The sequence below is a fragment of the Pelobates fuscus genome, chromosome 1 (assembly GCF_036172605.1).
Source record: "Pelobates fuscus isolate aPelFus1 chromosome 1, aPelFus1.pri, whole genome shotgun sequence".
NCBI lineage: Eukaryota > Metazoa > Chordata > Amphibia > Anura > Pelobatidae > Pelobates > Pelobates fuscus.
Window position 1 is genome coordinate 142,713,600 of NC_086317.1, and position 23,115 is coordinate 142,736,714.

At 40.3% G+C, this 23,115-nt stretch overlaps 1 protein-coding gene across 1 annotated transcript in view; it reads left to right on the top strand.

The window, feature by feature from the left end:
- LOC134608092 (rho-related GTP-binding protein RhoA-D-like) overlaps positions 1 to 21,549 on the top strand; it is a 67,638-nt gene extending 46,089 nt beyond the window's left edge. The window contains exons 2-5 of the mRNA XM_063450732.1: positions 11,093 to 11,250; positions 17,389 to 17,509; positions 18,636 to 18,766; positions 19,351 to 21,549. Of these exons, the coding sequence (XP_063306802.1) occupies positions 11,095 to 11,250; positions 17,389 to 17,509; positions 18,636 to 18,766; positions 19,351 to 19,524 (582 nt within the window). The 5' untranslated portion in view covers positions 11,093 to 11,094 and the 3' untranslated portion in view covers positions 19,525 to 21,549. The remainder of the gene's footprint in view (positions 1 to 11,092; positions 11,251 to 17,388; positions 17,510 to 18,635; positions 18,767 to 19,350) is intronic.
- The last annotated feature ends 1,566 nt before the right edge of the window (positions 21,550 to 23,115 follow it).

Sequence of the window (23,115 nt, forward strand, 5' to 3'; positions counted from 1 at the left end):
AAACCTGGCAGTGCAGGGCTTAGCTCATTGGCTGAACGAGATCAGTTGGTGTTCTCAGCCATTGTGGTGGCCATGCACTGTACGGCTTTGCTCAGGAGAGCTAACTGAAGCTGCCATGAGAAGCCGTCGACTCTCACGAAGACTTAGATGAGGTAGCCAAACTGTTTGACTACTTACCGTATTTTTCGCTCCATAAGTTGTACCACACCATAGGACACACCTAGTTTTTAGAGGAGGAAACCCAGAAAAAAATATTCTGAACAAACTGTCCTATAGTGATCTTTAACCCCCCTTCCCCTGTTCCATAGTGATCTTTAACCCCCATCTCCTGTCCCATAGTGATCTTTAACTCCCCTCCCTTGTCCCATAGTGATTTTTAACTCCCCCCCCCCCCCCTGTCCTATAGTGTTCTGCCCCCCCTCCCCTTGTACCATAGTGTTCTGCCCCCCCTCCCCTTGTACCATAGTGTTCTGCCCCCCCTCCCCTTGTACCATAGTGTTCTGCCCCCCCTCCCCTTGTCCTATAGTGTTCTGCCCCCCCTCCCCTTGTCCTATAGTGTTCTGCCCCCCCCATCCCCTTGTCCAGTAGTTTTCTTCCCCCCTCCTCTTGTCCCATAGAGATCTTTCCCCCCGTTCCCTCCCATAGTGTCCCTTAGTGCCCCTCTCTTCCCCCCCTTGCTTCCCGGTAGGTTTACTTACCTGTATTGTAGCGTGGGCCGGCAGAATAGCGCGCACCACGGTACAGGAACTTAAATTTCAGTTTACGGTACGCAGCCGGACTGAAATTTACGTTACTGTACCGCGGTGCGCGCTGTTCTGCCGGCTGTTCTGCAATGTGTTTGGAGTGTTCCCTAAATAACTTTGACCTCTACTTTCTGTCCACTTTTGCGTATAGATTCTTTCACAGAAAAATTCATGAGACTGCCACTGCTACACGATACACTCTACTTTATTTTAACAGTATTTTACTTTTTTTTTATGTGTAGTTCTCTCATATTTCATTTGATTGCTTAAAGTATAGGTAACCATGTGTGACCTTTTAAGAATGCAGGAAATATTCTCTTTTCAGAGACCGGATTATTTTCAGGTTCTTTCAAGACAATGTAAATACCTGCATTCCAGCTTGACTCATACAATTGATTTCTCATACAACGTCAGGTGAATTTCCCTTCACTATAGATATTGGATAATTAAAAGCAGGGCCAATTCTTTACCTTTTGTTGACAATAATAACCTATTTTTTGACTTGTTTACTCACTCTGTCATCATATTAACAGGCCAAATGAAGAGCAGAGCCATCTGCACAATTTAGCAATTTACTAAAAAAGTATAGATTACATTTTATTATCTGAATTTGCACCTTTGTTTGTAAAGGTTGTTGGAAATCCCTCTCTTCACATGCTGAGAGCAAAGAGAAGGGCAAAATAATTGAATAACTTAATTTAGTTAATGTAATTAACCCCCCCACCCCCCATTCTATCAAGCCCAAATTTTAAATGGGGTAAGAGGCGTTTGTAGCATCCCCTGTCAGTGGTGCTCAAGCATACCTATGGGTCATCAACCAGAAGACCATCCTCATTCCTAGCCCAATGGGGCTAATGTCTGCTCTACTTCCTTCTCATGACTGTTCAAGTTACTTTATCTGACAAAAAACTCTTTGGGATGAAATTAACCCCCTATGTCCCTCTTATTAGCATGGGTCAGGCCCTTAGTCAAAGGCTGTTAAAACTGGAAGGAATCCCCACCCTACACTTTAAAGCACCCATGGACCTTCAAAGATCCAAATGCATGAAAAGCCCCTAACCACATTGCAACTTATATTCCAGCTTTAGAACCTATCCCATCATCGCACAACTCTTGCACCCTTGACGTAAACCCAATGTGTGTGGAGGTAAGATGAAGCAGGTTAATGAATGAATTCCTTCTTACCAGCTCTTAAATAAACTTGCCATTCGCCATTCACTCACATCAGCAGCCTCTGAAAATAATCCCTTACTCGAGCCAACAACGTACCTTCTTGCAGCCTCATTTGCCAGGAGGTGTGCTACAGGTCTACTATCACAAATGTGTGAAAGTAGAAACGTTTGTGACATCTTCCACAAGTCTTCCAATTCATGTATGAAAAGATGCCACAGGCTGAAAGATGAATGCCACTAACCAAAAACGAAGGCCTCGATTTAATATTGTTTAAGAAGCTTTTATTTTTTACTTTTTCTAAATATTGAAATATATATATCAAATACAAAAATAATTTTTCCTAATATTAAATAATTTTTTAAGATTATCAAATATTTTTTAAAGATTACCAAACAATTTAATATATATCCAATATTAATATAATAATAATATATGTATAAATCAACTCGTGACATTGGGGCTTTAAGAGGGACAGAACTGAATTGCAAGATAATACTGGCTGAAACATTGGAACTGTAATTTCCTGGCCCTGGTCCTACCCTTTTTCTTTAGGGCTTGAAAATACAGGCCGTGTTTCTGCTTGTCACAACGGTTCTGAGAGAAAAAGACGAAGGTGTGAGACTGCAGCCTCTGGGAAAGAATGTAAACTATATTTTTAATGGATGTGGAAGAGTAAGCCATCTGCTGGTCATAGAAAAGTAATGTCTTTAACCCATTTCTATTTATATACAGTATCAGAAATCCTGCACTCCAAGATCCCCACAAGTAATGCTCGGTGCTTAGCCACACAGTAAATAATCTTGTTCCAAAAAAGCCAGCTCTTAACTTGAATCTTATTGAAAAGTCTTTAATGTGTATTGATGAAAGTACGATCCCGAACTGAAACGTTGACTTATTATAGATCTATTGGAAAATTAAATTGGAACCAAATCCTTTAGTGCTGGCGTTTTTTGTTTTTTTTTTTAATTTAAAAAAAATAGTTCTTTGGTTTTTGTTGCAGTGCATAGGGTTGAAACATACTTGCCCGTGGTACCCCAAAGGCATTCCACGTGCTCTTACAAATAAACAGTTGACAGTGGGGTACATGAGAAAACTTGCACAATTTTTTTAAAAATTTTTTTTAAATTAAGATAAAGATTGCAGTTGCAAACGGCGTCAAAGCAGTTAGTATGCTATACAAGGGTATGTTGCTGTTTTCTATTGTACAGAAATAGACATTACAAGGATATCAACAGCCTGGTTAAAAAATAAAGAAAAGAGTTAGTGATAGATGATCTGTAGCAACAATATGTCAGCTAGGTAACTTAGTGCAGGGTCAGTTTTTACACATTTTACACTAGTATACGTTGGGTGCCACCTGTTTGAAGAGAGAGAGAGAGTCCAGGCATTGTAAGCTGGGTCGCCTTCTGTGGGCGCCTTGTTAAGTAAGTCCAGATTGCTTCAGCCAGTTCCTGCTCTGGAGGACTCGACTGCCCGTCTAGAGGGGTGATCAAGGCACTCCTGAGGGCCTTGGCCGTGAAGGTGGGTGACCCCGCCGGTGCGGTGAATAGTGGTGCTCCGATTCTTAGCTTGCACCTGGGTTAATGCTGCACTGCCATGTACTCGGTGAGTGCCAGGCCTGGGACTGTCGCCGGTTTGCCATCCCAGCTGGGGAGAGTCGTGGCGTCTTGGTGGTGGGTCTCCTCTTCTGCCCCAGAGCTTTGTGAGAGCGTCGTGGTCCAGAGTCGTCCCTTTCGGGATGGTGCGGTGAGCCTTAGTAGTTGTACTTTGTCGTCGTTTCGCTGCTCTCCACCTGTGTGGCTGGCACCCTTGGGTAGTGTGCCCAGTTGCTCTCAGCCCGGGAAGGCGTGTAGTGCGGGAGTCAGTAGTTTGGGGCGTAATAGTGCCCTGAAGAGGATTCTCAGACCTCCGGTTGCCACTGGCTTTGTCCCACTTGTTTGCGGCGAGGTGCCATTGGTTGTAGGCTCGCCATCAGCTTAGCCCAGAATCGGTCGAAGATTGCTGCCAGGGGGTCCCCTGTTTGTTCACCAGTGTCTGCTGTAGCATGTAGTTGCTGCGGCTCATTTTTCCTTGCCGTGTGTGAGTCCGCCATCTTGGAGGCCCTCTGTTCCACTTTGCTTAGTGAGATGCGGGGCCCGTCGCGTGGTGTGGTGTTTGGGGTACCCTGCCTGATATCTCCCACTGGTTCACCGGGGAGAGGAGAAGTGGTTTGTACTCGCTTGAGATGTTCAGCCTCGGGCGGGAAGGTGACCATCCTTCCTCCCTGTCTCCTCCTCGTTTCCCCAATCCAGTGGGTTGTTTAGTGGGTAACTCTTGTTGCTGTACCTCAAGATTTTGTCAGAAATTGAGCCTGTACGGTGGGAGCTTGTACTGAGTACGTCTTGTTAGTTTGCCTGTCCGTCTCCGCCCCTAGTGCTGGCGTTTTTGGAACAAAGTTTATATTTATATATATATAAAGCCATATATTAGAACGGTTTTTACGAAGTCTGTAATAATACCTGCTTATATTTTATATTGCTTGTCTATATACCAGATATTTTTACTGCATTGCATGACTTTGTAGAATAAGATATATATATATATATATATATATATTTAGACCTATAACTTTTATTCTGTAATCGATCCACATTTAGCCATATGGAATAACTATGTGCCATGTGTTCATTTGCCCAAGCATTATTCATTCATTAGTTTTCGTTCGCCTGGGGATTTACAATGAGATATCCATAGAAACAACTTGGCTATGTTGTTAATATAATGTATCTCCATATATGCATGTATGTTTGTGTGTATGTAGATATGATGAATTAATCTGCTCCCCAATTTTATAGCGGTTGATATCAATTTGCGGGAAACTCTTATCCATTTAAGCAGTAATTTTCTGACATCCACATGATTGTATAGCCTCTTTATTAAAGGATCACTATAGGGTGAGGAACACAAACTTGTATTCCTGACCCATCTTGACCCTCATGCCTCCATAAATATAGCAACATCTTACTGTATACAAGCCAGAAGCTGTAGGTCTGCATGCTGTTTGCCTCAAAAACAAAACATGCAGCCTGCTGACATCATCAGAAGTGGTGGCTTGATCCAATCACAATGCTTCCCCATAGGATTGGCTGAGACTGACAAAGAGGCAGATCACGGGCAGAGCCAGCATGATTCAAACACAGCCCTGGCCAATCAGCATCTCCTCATAGAGATGAATTGAATCAATGAATCTCTATGAGGAAAGTTCAGTGTCTGCATGCAGAGGGAGGAGATGATAAATGTTTGGATGCATTTTAGGCAGCCATGTCCCAGGAAGGATCTCTAACAGCTATCTGAGGAGTGGCCAGTGAAGTTATCACTAGGCTGTAATGTAAACACTGCATTTTCTCTGAAAAGACAGTGTTTACAGCAAAAAGCCTGAAGGTAATGATTCTACTCACCAGAACAAAATCGATAAGTTACAGTTGTTCTGGTGACTATAGTGTCCCTTTAAGAGCTTATTGGGTAAGGTGGGTCCACATCAAACAAGTATTTGGCCAGGTAGGAGGAAGCATAACGTTTGTGGTGTAACCACCACCCATATTTATTTGAGTTTCTGGTTAGATGATGTATCTGATTAGGCATCCTTGTCATGAATGCCTGACAAAAAATGCCAAACCCTTTTTTTAGTGAGACTCTTTATTACATTATCTCTATAACATATTCACATCTTCTACACTCTAAAGTGCGTGTTTGTGTTGAGTAATTATTAATTTTACTGCTGATGTGATGAATAGGATAATAATGTTTTTTTAAAAAAGAGTTACTCCAATCACCATGACCACTTCATGGTGGTAGGAGTTACTTAGGTCTGCTGTCAGTGCGCACTGCATGCTGCCAACAGACCTTTTTAAAATCTGTGAGACATCCATGAGAAGCCTTTGATTGGACTGCGCGAGGCCCTTGTAATGTTGGAAGGGGCGTGGGTGATCATTGCTGGGAGCTTCACCTGGAGCTGGATTTAAGGTGAATAAAAAACTATTTTTTTTTCATAGGGAAAAAAAGTGAGCGTGGGGAGCTTCTCCATATGAAGGTGTAATATTGGCTCTTTGTAATATAACACAGATATTGATATTTGATAAAATTTCCCATCTTCCTCTACAATATCATCTGGAAGCCAATTCCCATAAGTCAGCTTAGAACAGTAATACAAATAGATTAATATTTACATGTGTACATTTTCCAGTGTGGAGAAGGGCAGTTTGAAATTGGTTCATGATTTCTATGTTGGTAATTCTAGTCAGAGGTGTACCCAGGTTATTTTGCACCCAGGGCGTAACATTTATTTTGACACCCTTTCCTCAGACCTGTAGATTTTTTTTTTTTTTTTTTTTTTTACTCTATGCACCACCCCAACCACCTTTTGTTAGGGATATCAAACACACATACACACACTCAAATGCAGACATAATATTCCCGCATACTTACATTTATATACATACACATGGACATGGACACACACATTGATATTTATGAACAGACACATACGCAAACACACACATACGTATACACGTGGACATACACACACATTGATAAGCATGTGCATACGCAAACACACACACACACACACTCATACAAAAGCTCACATTCATATAGACACGCAGACATACACACACTCATTCATAGTCACACACATTTCATTTTCCTTTTATTTCAGAGGGGAAGGGTTCACAGTGAGGTTCACCCAGCCTCTCTTTTCTTACCTGAAAGGTAAGAAAAGGTCCAATGGTTTGCTGCTTGAATTACTCTGCACTTATTGCCCTGTGCCTTTCAGTTGTTTACTAATGTTGCGGTTGGGCGTGATGTCACTTCCCGGCTCCATCATCCTCACAGGGCATGCTAGGAAAATTAGCAATCAGTGCAGAGAGATGCAGCCTGCTCCACAGCCACTGACAGAACAGTGGTAGAGCAGGCACCCCCACCAACTATTTTTAAGTAGACCTGTATCTGCTCTGGTATGATGTGGTGCTTTGTGCTCCCCGTTACAGACTGTCACAGAAACGCCCAAATTAGTACACTTCTGATTCTAGCTAAACATACTGTAACTAAGGTACATGTAAAAAAAATGTTTTAATGTAAACCAATACAATTGGTGAAAGTGCAATTTTTAAGCTTAATAGTGATCACAATAATTTGGATTTTCAATGTTGCCAATCCCCAAATATTCCAAATATTGGAATTTATTAAAAAGAATAAGCAACTTTTTTCCCCCCACTTTGACAGGCATGGTTTTCAATTTTCCCCCTATATTATGTATATTTAAGTTTGACATTGGCCTTCCCCAAATCCATGGAATATTGATTTGGAAGAGATTGTTATAGAGACATACCAACAAAAACTATATTAAACAAACCTAAATTATACGTGAATCACACATGATATATGGCGATTCCAGTAGAATACACAAGAGAGAAGGATGTCAAGACTTTGGAACCCTAATAAAGCCACATCCTTTTCTTATGTACCATTTATGGTGATGAATTTGTCAACAATCTGTAAATTCATTTTTAACTCTATTTTCATATCAGAAAAGACAGAAATCTGAGATCTGAGAAAAATTATAATTGTGACGAATAACATTAGGGCCGTTTTGGGACTGGAAAATGAAACTGCTAATGGCAAGCATGTAGCCAAACCACACTAGCTTCCCCTAGTGGGAAAGGATTGTGTATCTAGTAAGTTATTGACCGCTTCCATCTATATAATTACTTGTCTTGCTTCCTGCAATTACTTCCACTTCACTGATTCAGAAGAATGCTGCACATAATGAAAGAATTTATAAAAAAAAAAATTTAGTATGGAGATTAGCAAGACATTCCAGTGTATAAAATGTTTGACAATCTTCAGTTTCATTTTCCTAATCCTCTTTTAGCATATGTATGTATGTATGTATGCCTCATTTGCCATACTATGTAGTATATGTTCTTCCTTTGTCCAAGCTGTATTTGTATTTAATATTAATTATATTACAAGCTGATTTCAATGTGGTATAGAACACCAATACTACTACATAGGATCTTCCCTGCCACACCACCGACATGCTGGAGATGCCTGGAAGACGACGGGACCCTACTGCACATCTGGTGGGAATGTAGACTCATCGCACCATTCTGGGTACAAATTGAATCAGATATCCACCTGATCCTTGGAGAGGACACTGAATGGTCAGCGGAACTAGCTTTACTGCACATATCCGCACAATCAATATCCGCCTACAAGAGGTCAGTCCTACGCCATCTCCTGAATGCGGCCAAGTCACTTATCCCGGTACACTGGAGGACAACTGACCCCCCCACCAGGGACGAATGGATCCACAGAGTCGACGACATCAGAGCAGCGGAGTCGCTCCAGGCGGAGCTGACGGGCAGGGAGGCAAAATATGCAGCTGTCTGGGCACCATGGCTCGTCTTTCGGACGCGACCGTAGGGGGGGTCCGCCGGGGGGGGGCTGGGCCCGGGGGACGGCGCAGCCCTTGAGTACCACCAGCTTCACATTCATACGACCTATAATGACCCTAATCTGCTGGCAACGGTGACCACCACACCCCACGGACTACCCACATCTCCCTGACAGGACGTACACGCAATCACGACTAACTCATGACAATAGGACCACTCTTAAAGACCGCATGCATACGCATGAAACTGTCCAACGGACACACGCCCATGAACTGCCCACACCCGCACTATGTGACAACCACATGACCATGAATCTACTAAATACGGGACACCTACCGCACTGACCCAGCAACTACAGATAGTCGACCCACGTTAGGTAGAAAGGTAGCAACCGGGTGAGACCGACTCAGACACACCTCACATCTTGATCCCCGGGGCGACACGAGACCCATTGACGACCACCTACGAGACTTACACAACCCCGCACTATCTGGCTACCTCAACAGAACTCACACCAGACCATATGGGACCGGAACCGACTCAACTACTGGCGGGGCCCCTTTACACTACCATGCAACCCCGTTAACCCCGCTCTGCCCCCTATATATTCCCCGACTGTACAGTACCAACCCTCTTCAACACCAACAACAACACCGAACCCACCCGGGTTATACCACACACTGACACACTACACCACACCACACTCCCATACACCCCACTAAAACACACATGAACCCAAGGCTCAGGTGCCTATAGAATTACCCGCACAGCCCTAGCCCGCAGTTGATTGAACCTGGTAATTCACGTACCTCACAAGAGCTATGATGTGGCACCTCCCAGGAAGGTACGAGGCATCACCCGACACTAGCGCTCTACTGTTACCTGAGCCTACAACAGTCATTGTTTATACTCTACGATATGTATTGTGTAATGTTATGTTCTTACTATATTGACCCTGTTCTTTATATATTACACCTTTTCTGCGGGCCTGTGCGCCCACATTTGCCTACCAATATGAATAACTGTATAACTCAGTAAAACGTGATTAATAAAAAAAAAAATATATATATTAATTATTATTCATATTAATTAATCTCATTTTCCCAACACAATTCAGCGGTCTAGGCCTCTCTTACTTGCTTACTAATAACTAAATAAGTTCAATAAATTATTTTTAAATAGTAGTCCAACCTTTTTTGCAAGGACCCTCCATTTAGATTATGACCTGCTTCCTTCAACAGACATTATTGAGGCTAGACAACCTACTCTACTGGAACACTTCTTGTATTATCAACCTACCGGTAATTTATTTTATATAAATTGCGCTCTCCCATGGCATTCTTACACAGGCAACTTATGTCCTTTGCACAATATTGCTTTTAAGACGAACCATTAGCCCAGAGTACATTGACCCTTTATCAATTGCTTTTGCTTGGGCCTCAATCTCTTGTCTTTTAAACGTATGCTGTACTAGGAAGATGCTCTGCAGAAATCGTTTATAGACGACTGGATCAAAATGTTGATTTTGTTGCATAAAATATCAAAGATTAATTATGCAATAAAGACTAATTGGTATGATACTGCTCAAAAGTTGAATAATGTTTTTTTTTATTTTTTTTATACCATTATTGGGGTTATGTGAGGTAGTTCCCTAGTTGAAATTACACTGAGTTTATGTAGTTTGGTTCTTAACCCACACTGATTCTCTTTTTGTGTTAGTTCTTATTTTGGAGCCCTGATCCCTGGTCTCAAAGTTGTTTTTATCTATTTTCTGGTCATGCATATAAACTTAACCCCTTAAGGACCAAACTTCTCAAATAACAGGAAATCATGACATGTCACGTGTCCTTAAGGGATTAAAGACTGGGGAAAAAAAACATATACAGTATATTATAAATGGATGTGTGTGTGTAAGAAAATCATATTCTCTGTAGCATCTAAATGCAAAAATGACATCTCTCAACCTGAGTTGCATATACAGAAAATCTGATTTTTATTTATTTATTTTTGGTGGGGAGGGGGAAAGTAATTTTACTTCTCAGCATTTTGGCCCTCAAGCAAGAAGATCTTTATGAAAGTCAAAATGTTGAGCAATAAAGTTCTGTGTAGTGTTCCAAATGGTATTCCTGAAATATCTATGGACATTTTGCTCCAACTTACTGGTGATAGTTGGGTCAAGAAAGAGTTTCAGCGGTGTAATTGAGAGTCCCCATCTACGGCTTGTGAAGGGGCTTGGAGGCCATCCTCCTCCCTACGGACACTGCATGTGGAATGAAAGAGCGGTTTGACAGAGGGTAGCTGAGGGGTGAGCTATTCAGGGATGTTTTGGTTGTGGGTGTTCTATGTTGGGTAGAGTGTTTTAGGGTTCCAATTTCCTGCATATTGATATCACTCCCTGGGAGTGAATACACATTTGGAAGTGTTTAATAAGTGTTGTGTTGTGTTTGTGTGTCAGTAAAAGTGTATTTGTTTCACCCTTCAGCTGAGTATGGGAGCTTCGTTACAAGCAGCAATGTACTAACCCACAAAAGGTGAAGTGTACAATGGATTAGGAAAGCAGATATGTCAGGTTATACCACATGCAATTCTCCAAGTTCTACAGTTAAATTGAATCATCCTTGTGCCCTTTAAATAATACAGATTCTTGATTTATCAATATCAGGTGGTTGACCAGGAAATTGCAAGTATTTCTAGCCATTTTTTAATTTTATTTTTTAAATAGGACTTCTCTTGTCTTCTCAGGCATGGCAGCAATTCGGAAAAAACTGGTGATCGTTGGTGATGGTGCTTGTGGAAAGACCTGTCTACTGATCGTATTCAGCAAAGATCAATTCCCAGAAGTCTACGTGCCAACTGTCTTTGAAAACTACATCGCAGATATTGAAGTAGATGGAAAACAGGTTGGTTAAGCAACAATAAAATATTATGCAGTATTCCAACTATTCAGGGCTATTTCTGGCATATTTGGAGGTTATGAAACCTATATCCTCTCAATTTCTGAATCACGCCTTTAGAATAAATGCACATACTGCCAAACTTGCAGACTTTTCCCTAAACCTGAACATCTCACTGGCCTTAGACCTAGACACGATATAACACGTGATTTCATACCAAGCATCTACGTGCTAACGCATACACCACTTAATACACGAAGCACAGTTATTTGACTGCTGGAGGGTCACATACACCTACACGAAAAATGGCTCCTGCTACTCTCCAGTTACAGGTGGTTACTCGAGACTGGACATGCTTTTCCTCCCACACAGATTTCTACATCTCGTTCAAAATTGCAAGTATGGCCCAGTTACCTGGTCAGACCATGATTCCCTATCTCTGGCCATTCAAATACCTTCCCTGCCACTCAAGTAATTCCACTGGAAATTAAATGATCTTCTATTAAACAATCCATCGATGAAAATTCTACCCCCACAACGTCCCCTACCATCACCTGGGAGGCACACAAATGCATACTAAAAGGTGAAATCATAGCAATAGACTCTAAACAGAAACAAACTAAGGGAACAACAGATATCTACACTTAGGAAATAAGAACTCTAGAAACTGTACAAAAACATTACAACTCTTTAGATCTCTACTGATAGATAAAATTACCACTTTACAGCAACTATTAAATTTCACTATCAAACTCAAATTAATGGTTTTACCCAGGGAGGTAAACGTGGCCGCCGTTTGGCCAACTCACTAAATCAAACCACATTTATAGCTAAAATCAAGAAGTCATCAGAACACATAACTCACAAGCTCCCAGATATTATGGAGGCATTCCATGATTTCTATTATAAATTGTACCACTTACGAGAAACCTCCAGAGAATTTATAGAGCAAATTTTGTCCACTGGCAAAAGCCCAGTACCGGACGGTTTCTCAGCTAAATATTTAAAAACGTTTGCTCCTACACACTCAGAACACTTTATAATGGCATTTGTGACGGTATGGATAGATATCACAGTCCTGCATTCTATTTTCCCATAAAATAATAACGCCAATAATCCACAGGTTTTAATATCGCTGGTGTCACATAATAACCCACACATGAGCCAAAGCTTAATGCTGGGACAAAACTGGTTTAATGGAAACACAGGCATTCAATTAAAACATCACAACTCCTCCTCTGAGCCAGCGAGATAATTGAGTTTTGAGAAGATACTAAACTCAATTATTGTCTGGTCAGAAAAAGTTAAAATGTTCACATTTTATAGAAATACCCCAAAACTACATAGAAACCCCACATCTCTGGGTAGCTTGTCTCTGTGGGAGCAACATACCCAAATTTCAGCCAAATCCGTTCGGTAGGTCCCGAACGGCACCGTAGAGAGAGTTGACCGGTCTGCCACGAGAAACAGTTCCAGAGGAAATGTAGCAAGAGCCGGTCTCCATTTGTGGATTTTAATACGAAAGCCGCAATAGAAGAAATATATCTGGTTCGTGAAGAATGCTCCATGTGTTCGGTAGTTTGAAACTCCCGAACGCAGTTCGTTTTAAGTGCTGGGAAATAGAACGTAGCAGAGTTAAATAGGGGCCGGTGTTTATGCGAGTACGTAGCCGAAAACCATTCCAGGCACTCGACGACCAAGTCCCGCTGGCCGCGTTCGGGTGACAAGATGGCCACCATCCATTGTTCTCACCACGTGCATTCGTATGCACGAAATGGCGACCACCTAGTAGCATTCAAATAGCTGAACGGTGATTGGATATTCCTTCACAGTATACAATGCTCTTACCACCACCGTGTCGTTACCTGACATAACCCTCCTTCCCAAACCAGGTAAAGATCTCACGAGCTGTGGGAGCTACCGCTCAATCACTCCCATAAACATTGACCTGAAGATCTTTAGAACAACACACCTTAATGCAGTGTGTTTGTATAGTGTGTGTGTATATAATGCAGTGTGTTTGTATAGTGTGTGTATAATGCAGTGTGTGTGTGTATAATGCAGTGTGTGTGTGTATAATGCAGTGTGTGTGTGTATAATGCAGTGTGTGTGTGTATAATGCAGTGTGTGTGTATATAATGCAGTGTGTGTGTATATAATGCAGTGTGTGTGTGTGTATATAATGCAGTGTGTGTGTGTGTATATAATGCAGTGTGTGTGTGTGTATATAATGCAGTGTGTGTGTGTGTATATAATGCAGTGTGTGTTTGTATATAATGCAGTGTGTGTTTGTATAGTGTGTGTGTGTGTATAATGCAGTGTGTTTGTATAGTGTGTGTGTGTGTGTGTGTATAGTGTGTGTGTGTGTGTATAGTGTGTGTGTGTATAATGCAGTGTGTTTGTATAGTGTGTGTGTGTATAATGCAGTGTGTTTGTATAGTGTGTGTGTGTATAATGCAGTGTGTTTGTATAGTGTGTGTGTGTGTATAATGCAGTGTGTTTGTATAGTGTGTGTGTGTATAATGCAGTGTGTTTGTATAATGCAGTGTGTTTGTATAGTGTGCGTGTGTGTGTGTATAATGCAGTGTGTTTGTATAGTGTGCGTGTGTGTGTGTATAATGCAGTGTGTTTGTATAGTGTGCGTGTGTGTGTGTATAATGCAGTGTGTTTGTATAGTGTGTGTGTGTGTGTGTGTATATGGCAGTGTGTTTGTATAGTGTGTGTGTGTATATGGCAGTGTGTTTGTATAGTGTGTGTGTGTATAATGCAGTGTGTTTGTATAGTGTGTGTGTGTATAATGCAGTGTGTTTGTATAGTGTGTGTATATAATGCAGTGTGTGTGTGTGTGTGTGTATAATACAGTGTGTTTGTGTGTGTATAATACTGTGTGTTTGTGTAGTGTGCATTATATACACACACTGCATTATATACACACACTGCATTATATATACACACACACTGCATTATATATACACACACACACACTATACAAACACTGCATTATATATACACACTGCATTATATACGCACACACTATACAAACACACTGCATTATATATACGCACACACTATACAAACACACTGAATTATATACACAGTGTGTTTGTGTAGTGTATGTGTATAATAATAGAGTATGTGTGAGGGGGCATTTTTTATTAAAAAATGTTTTTATTTTTATATAAAATTATTATTTTTTTTATATATTTAATTATTATTACTTATTTTTTGTTGTCCCCCCTCCCTGCTTGTTGCCTTGCCAGGGGGGGGGGGGGAGATATGTTAATCCCTGGTGGTCCAGTGGCATTGGCTTAGCTGGGGGAGGGATGGGGAGGAGGGGGAGGGGGGGGGGTGGGGCAGCAAGTGTTTACTCACCTCCCAGCAGTTCCTCCAGCTCCCCAGTGCAACTCTCGCGAGACCCGCGGCCGTCAGAGCTGGCCGCGGGTCTCGCGAGATTTACACTGGGGAGCTGGAGGAGCTGCTGGGAGGTGAGTAAACGCTTGCTGCCCGCCCCCCAGAACCGCCGGGCTTGTAATGAGCCTGGCGGTCCTGGGAGGTATTATCGGCAATATCGGTATCCCTATTGGCCGATACCGATATTGCCGAAAATACCGAATATCGGCCGATTATATCGGTAAAACCGATAATCGGTCGATCCCTACTTTACACTAGCACAACTGTGTATAAATGATTAGCATAACCGCAAATTAAACCTTAGTAGAATTGATACAGACCGAATCAACTGTCCAAATAGAGTGGAAACCTTGGAAGTCAACGTAGAATAACAGGGGGGGCACTGTTTACTAAACAGTGAACTGTTAAAAAATACAAAGAACTTCAACAAATTAATAAGGAATATAAGTGAATATTTCACTAGAAGGCATAGGTGGAAGGTATAGTTCACATCAGAATATAGTCCATGGAATAACAGTCTGTGGAACGAAGGGTAGCAATCAGGATAACAGACTCCTGTTACCGTATAGCAGAAGCTGAAATAATCCAAGGCTGATATAATATAACCTATATTGGACAGGGAAAAATAGGTATGTATTCTTCTTTATACAATACTCGACCATATAATGGTCTCTTGTGTTGAAAGTTGTCTTGAGGTCTACATAGGGCAAAAGATAAGAAACATAGTGGTCTCTGTAAACACTTTATTGGTAGTAATAACAGTTAAAAACACTTACAAACTCCCAGAAATCACAGGCAGTTGGTATGGGTGCAGGAATTCTACTGTCAGATGGTATGAACAATGTGGTCCCTTTGATAAATTTACTCTCGCCGGCTTAAAAGGAAAGTACCGTCGCGTGCATTCCACCAGGAAAAGCTCTACTGCGTTCCACTCGATCCTCCTCCAAAGGAGTAACTGTTGGGTACACTTGCCTTACGCGTTTCGTGACTAATCAACATCACTTAATCAGAGGCTACTAGCTAGATCGATCTTGATATGATTAATTTATAGCCTTTTGTGAGAGGAATGGGAGTTTCGCCGCCAGAGATGTTCTTTTCCCCTATTCAGAGTGATACTACAATAATCCCAAACACGATAATCCAAATCACGGTATAGCTGGTATAGCTGTTCCCTACAAACATGAGATGAGACTCTAGGTTGAGGGTAAGCAGGAACTGATTTATTGGTAGCCACAACTGGCCTTTTATGCAAGTCCCCATGCAAGGGGTTTTCCACAACACATTCCAGGGGCATTCCCCACTGGACCTGAGTGGGGACTATGACAAAATACACACTGTACTTACATTGACTCTCAGGTCCAGGACACTCCTACACAAAACAGGGTAATCCCTTCCCTGTGCCTGAGAGATAATTGAGTCAGGCACTGTACTAAACTGTTATCTCCAGGCACAGAAAACATACATTTTACAATATCTTGAAAGTACCCCCGAAACACATGGAAAACCCCAAAAGTCCCCTGATAGCCCCGATTTGCGGGACCAACATATCCAAAAATCACCCAGATCGGTTCAGGGGTTTGGGATTTCCATGGAAGTCATAGTTTGACCGACCGCACACGAGGCTCCTGCCTAAAAGAGTTCTATGAAATCAGAATGAACATACCCACGAACCGTTATGTTCGGTACTTTTGTTGTATTTTGTACTCCCGAATGAGACCGACCGCACAGCCTATGTCCCACATTCAATAGCTTGTTCCAACCGAAAGCCGTTCAATTCTCACCCGTTTTACCGAACTTTGATGGAAGTTGAGTGCCTGATTTGAGTTCCATTCAACCAAATCGACAACCAAACACTGCTGTTTGCGTTCACGGCTATAGATGGCCGCCGCCACGTGTTTGTCCATACGAACAACGGCCACCCAGCTGTTCGGTAGTTTGTTCGGTATACGAATCAAATGGGTCTCAGATGTTTGGTGAATCCCATATACCGAACTACCCAGTGTAACCAATAAGCAGACATTAAAAGTGTAGACCGATAAAAGAAGTGAAAGTATTAATCCATTGAAAAATGAATAATGATTGAAAGAATAAAAAGTGACAAATATCTCAAGAATGGGTTACTAAATTCATTTGAATAGAAATTCTCATCTTAAAAAGATATCTATTCTGAAACGACATGATATCACATGTGGCAAATGTGTGAATTTATCGTTGCCAATTGCTCTTGAATGAACATTTATAAATGGATATGTATATCGAAACTTAGTAGTGTCGGTTCGTAAATTTAATGGATGCATATAAAATGCGAACCTGGCAGTGAAAAAGTGCCGAACGCAAAAAATGTACATGAAACTACAGAGGGGTATCTGTATATATCGAAGTATTTGTGATGAATAAATGAAGAGTAGTTGTATAAAGTTGGAGTATAGCCATGCTATGTTCCAACTTTATACAACTATCCTTCACAGCAAGCCCATCTCTCAATATAACTACACCACATAATACACACAATGCAACCCCTATTTTGTTTTCCCCTTTGGGTGTTGGGCCTTATCTTTGAGTTTCACCTAAGGACTCTCCCTGACTAAGGCCCACACTGATTGGATAGTTCTTATTTTTTGGATTTTTATCCAGACCATCATGGCATTTGCAAGTTGCACCTTTTTATATCTTTCTCTGCTAATTCCACAATTCTTTGCTTTCCATATGTGTTAATTCATGTGGTTATTGTAGGTGGAACTGGCTCTGTGGGACACAGCTGGGCAGGAGGATTATGACAGATTGCGCCCCCTCTCCTACCCTGACACTGATGTCATCTTGATGTGTTTCTCCATTGATAGCCCAGACAGTTTAGGTAAGAATCATTCTTTTGTTCCTGTGTGTACTTCTAAATGTATTTTGTAATATACACTTTAAGACCATCTATTTTTTAAATAAATAAATTAACACTAATATAGTTTTACTAAACCGCACATTGGAAATTACTTTATAGAATAAACAGCAGTGCTGGAAACGGTTCTTAAGCTCTTCTGATAATAATTTTTAATATGACGGACACATAATCACTAGACTACATTTGTGATGAAAGTCCCAACGTTGCCCTATACATGGAAATGTACATATTGTTCTCTCATACAGTCATTATTTTATTTAGTTTTCTTCTTTTTTTACTTCTTTAGAAGTCTCTTTCTGTCCTCTTTTCTGATGCACCCCTCAGGATCTCTATGTACTCATCTCTTTCTTTTCTTTTAACCGCCACTTGTTTCTCAACCAAGGGTATTTTGAGTTTTATTGTTCTTTAACATAGAATGTTATCTAGTCATCTAGTCTGCCCAATATTTCAAAATACTTTTTAATTAGTCCCTGGCCTTATCTTAAGTCTAAGATAGCCTAGCACTGTAAGTACCATAATCACTACAGCTCATTGTAGTGGTTATGGTCTATGGAACAGGGTTACCCACCATCTGTTCTCTTCACCAAAGTTGACAGGCTAATAAGTTGTAGTGGTTATGAAGTTTAGAGTGCAATTTTAATACTGACAGTCCTCCAATATTTTAACTAGTATTTGTCATAATGCCATACTCCATCCCTCTGTCATTTTTCATGCAATTCCCTGGAAATACTTTCTGACATTATTTTTCGTGGCTTTTATACAATATTGTGTAAAAAAAAACAAGATAAAATGTGTATCTTGTAATACCGCTTTTATTGTACTAACATTTTTTAATGACAATACATTAATATAATATTATGGTAGGCATATACGGCTACTTAGCAACTGGTTCCCAAGCTTGTCGCTAAAGTTTCCTAGCGCCCTCTGACATCTTCAATGTAAAACCCCCAATAAAGTTTGCAGTGTCTCATTTTCAACTTTTCAAGAGGAATAATCTACACAAAAAAGCGTATTTAAATTGTATTTTGCTCCTGCAAGAAGCCAGGACAGTCAATCAATTAATGTTCTGGCCTATATTTTCCTGTAGAGAACATTCCTGAAAAATGGACCCCAGAAGTGAAACATTTTTGTCCCAATGTTCCAATCATCCTGGTTGGTAACAAGAAGGATCTGAGAAATGATGAGCACACCCGACGGGAACTCACAAAGATGAAACAGGTTACTTCTTGCACTGCTCTGTGCATTGACATTACAATGTTACAATTACACAGTGGAATATGATTTTATTATATATATTTTAAAACCATTTAATTTTAATGAGCAAATTAAGGTGAAGTGAAACAAGTAGAGTGCAAATCTTTGGCCTAGTGCTAAATAACAGACGTTCCGAAATTAGAATAAAATTCCTGGCAATCATCGAATGAATAGATTATAAAAAATGTGGTTGGTTTACACACACACAAAAATCTGAATCATCTGAATAATCATCTTTTTTAAAAGGATTTTAATTTGTATGATTCTGATTTGGCTCATTTGTGAACTAACCAAATTTTTGGAATTGACTTAAACGGTTGCCAGTAATTTTATTACTTAAAGCTAATCTTTGAAAGTCTGCTAAATAAAAAACAATCAATGTGAAACTATTAGAATGTCTTTAAAAGTTAGCATTTTGCCTTTGCAATTGCACATTTTGCATGGATATTCTCCTAATCTAATTTAATTTGGTCCTCCATGCTTTATTCCTCCTTGTTTTCTATTGTCTTTCAAATGCCTTCTTCTAAAGTTGTCTACTGTCTTTACAGGAGCCAGTTAAACCAGAAGATGGAAGAGAAATGGCCAACAGAATCAATGCTTTTGGTTACCTTGAATGTTCTGCCAAGACCAAGGATGGAGTGCGAGAGGTCTTTGAAATGGCCACACGGGCTGCCTTACAAGTCCGGAAACACAGGAAGAAGCCTCGTTGCTCTGTCCTTTAAGAAATATCCTGCAGCCTTCGAGGAAGACCAAGAGAAGATCAAAGTGGTTAGCTCATTTTTGCTACTGCACAGCCAGCTATCTGATGCCAGAGACTTCAGTAGCAAAGAGCTATATCCACCATCTGTACTGTAACTGTCTGTATTCATGTTATGTTATATTGATTCCACCACCTATTGATCTATCTAGAATTCAGCACGTTTGAGGTTGTGAAAGCTTTGGGATGCTGCATTAGAGGAAATATTGAATGTATGTGCCTCCCTGCTCTGCCTTCAAATCTCAACTTGTTTTTTTGTTTAGTTTTTTTCTTTAATTTGTTGTTTTAGAATTAATAAGCACATGTGGGATTCTGGGAGATTTTCTCTGTGCCATAATCAGACTTTTTATGTCATAATATTTTAGACCTAATCCAGTTTCTTGGGAAATTCTGTTTAACCCCGACCTGTAATGAATAACCTACTCTGCCATTTGCGATCTTTTAGGCCGTGTGGGATCTAGACTTTCCCAAGCCTTTGAGTGTAAAACTGAGAGTAAATTATTCCTACACAGCACAATATGATCTACAAGCAAGTTGCACTATCACATTTCTCACGTCATGACATCTACAAAGCATTGTACGGAGTACTTTATATCCAGCAGCTGCCAATGTCACAAACCAATTAAAGTTAGGGATGTTCATGCCAAAAGCAGATTGTAATTTTTATTTTGTGATCAATACTGCTGTGAGATGAACTTAAGTTTGGCCATTTATTTGACCGTAAGAGATTTGGTTTAGAAGAAATAAATACAAAAAAATGGGTTTGGGGTGTCTTATTATTTTTTTTGTATGATGAAGCTGTTTTTTTATTTTATTTAGTATATTTTTTTGTTTGTACTACATTTTAGTTCATTATCTAGAACAAACTGTTCAGGTTAATAGAGGCCAATCAAGCTGATTGATCTCAAGTCTGACAGTGGTGACTGTTGAGAGTGGCACTACAACAGCAACGCTATGCGCAAATGCAAATTCTTTAAAAAAAAAGTCAGAAGCTATTATTATTATTATTATTATTATTATTATTCTCATCATCACTCTTATTATATTGCCTCTTGAATAAGAATCTGATTTACCAAGGAGCTACCAGTAAATCTAAAGGTTGTGTAGGTTGCTAAAACATCTCTCCTCTTATTTGTCTGAACCGACAAATAAGAGGAGAGATGTTTCAGTGGTAATATGGGAATGTTTCCATTCAAGTTCTCCTTGATATGCTACTGTAATTTCAAAGATGGAGAATCATTGGGTTAATATGGATCTCTGCCTTATGTGCAATATCTGCAGCACTTGCATGTTAGCATTACTTTTTCAATGATAAACCAGGGACAACAAATCACTTGAGTCCACTGCTTCTAAACCTTTGAGATGGAGTTAGTTCTGCCAAACTCTTGCACAAACATGACATTCAGACACCACCACAACACAAGCACAAGGGGTTTATAAGATCAAAATGTAATATTAGAAGAAAAAAAAAAAGCACACATGTAAGAATGCGGTGTCTAATGCTCTTCCAGGTCTGGATTTTTGGATGTATTCTTGGACACCAGTAGAGCTGGAAAAGTGGTCAATATACATTTTCTGATTTCATTTTTTTCTTCATTATTTCCCTACTTCTCTTAAGAAGAATCTCATAACCCACAACACTGCTTTAGAATGCACACACATACCAGCATTTTGATAATCTAAGTAACCAACTTGCTGAACCTATCTGTCTGTGCTCTGTCTACTGAAAACTTGTTCTCTTGCTTTGTACAGCAATCTCCATACTAGCTTTATCTCATTTCAAGACCATTAGCTTGTGTCCCACACTTTTGCCTTTTAAATTCCTTTATAGAAATAAAGCATATAACTGTAAGATTTGTCTTTTGTTTTGTATCCTGTTCTTTGCCTGACTGCCTGTAAAAGTTGAAATTTGACACGTGACTTTTCAAATGTAAAATAACAATAAACATGTACAATGAGAAAATAAATACAAATTGGTATTTTAATGGAATTTTCTTGGGGAATATCTTATGTCTACTGACCATTCTTGTTTTTAGTTTTCTCCTAAAATGTTTCATGGACTGATTACACTGCTTAGAAATTTAAAGGGACACTGTAGGCTCTATAACCACTTCATCTCCTTGAATTGGTTATAGCACCTAAGGTCCACTAGCCCTGTCCTTCTGAGCAATTTAACACTGGTGACTGTAATTGGGTGAAGGCTAACACTTTCCGCCAATCACTAGCGCCCATTGCAGCTCAGGTGAATGCTTCTTCGTTAACCCAAGCAGCACAAAAGGGCCAGGCTACTGGGGGTCTCATTTACCACTGACAGACAGACATTATAAGTACTTTATCATCAAAGACATTACAGTTGTGCTCAAAAGTTTGCATACCCTTGGAGAATTGGTAATATATGTAAACATTTTTAAAGAAAACATGAGTGACCAGGCAAAACACATTTCTTTAATTTCTTATGGGATTCATATTCAGCTGTAGGTTATAATAGAATGGCACAATCCTAAAACAAAACATGGCAACATAGAAAAAAATGAAATGACCCCTGTTCAAAAGTCTGCATACCCTTAGTTCTTAATACTGTGTATTGCCCCCTTTAGCATCAATGACAATGTGCAGTCTTTTGTAATAGTTGTCTGAGGCCCCTAATACTTGCAGGTGGTATAGATGCCCATTTTTCTTGGTCGTCTTGTATGAACTGCACATTTGAGATGTCCCCAGGGTGGCTCGATGATATTGAGGTCAGGAGACTGTGATGGCCACTCCAGAACCTTCTTTTTTCTGCTGTAAGGGTCAACTTAGCTATGTGCTTTGGGTCATTGTCATGCTGGAGAGTCCAAGAGTGTCCCATGAACAGCCTTCTTGAGAAGAAGTCGCCCCCCCCCCCCTCCCCCTAAAACAAAATCCGTGAACCACCACCATACTTCACAGTGGAGATGGTATTCTTTTCACTACAGGCCTTGTTTACCCCTCTCCAAACAGAGCGCTTATGGTTGTGGCTATAGAGCTCTATTTTGGTCTCGTCACTCCAAATGACAGAAGCTGTGAGGCGTGTCAAGGTGTCCGGCATATTGTAACCTGGCTTTTTTGTGTCTTTGGCATATTAAAGGCTTCTTTCTCGCAGCTCATCTTGGTTCAAGTATTGTCATATTGTTCTCCTTGAAACTACCACACCATCTTTTTCCATATCAGCCTGTATTTCTCCTGTGGGTTTTTCTTTGTATCCATAACAATTCTTCTGGCAGTTGTGGCTGAAATCTTTCTTGGTCTACCTGACCTTGGCTTGCTATCATGAGATTTTGAATTTTCCACTTCTTAATAAGTGATTGGACAGTTATTGAACTGCCTGGCATTTTCAAGGCTTTTGATGTCTTTTTATATCCTTTTAAATCTTTATAAAGTTCCATTACCTTGTTACGCAGGTCTTTGACCTTTCTTTTCTGCTCCCCATGGCTCAGTATCTAGCCTTCTCCGTGCAACCACGAGAGCTAACAAACTCATTGACTATTTATACACAGACAATAATTGCAACTTAATAACCCACAGGTGTGGGAAATTA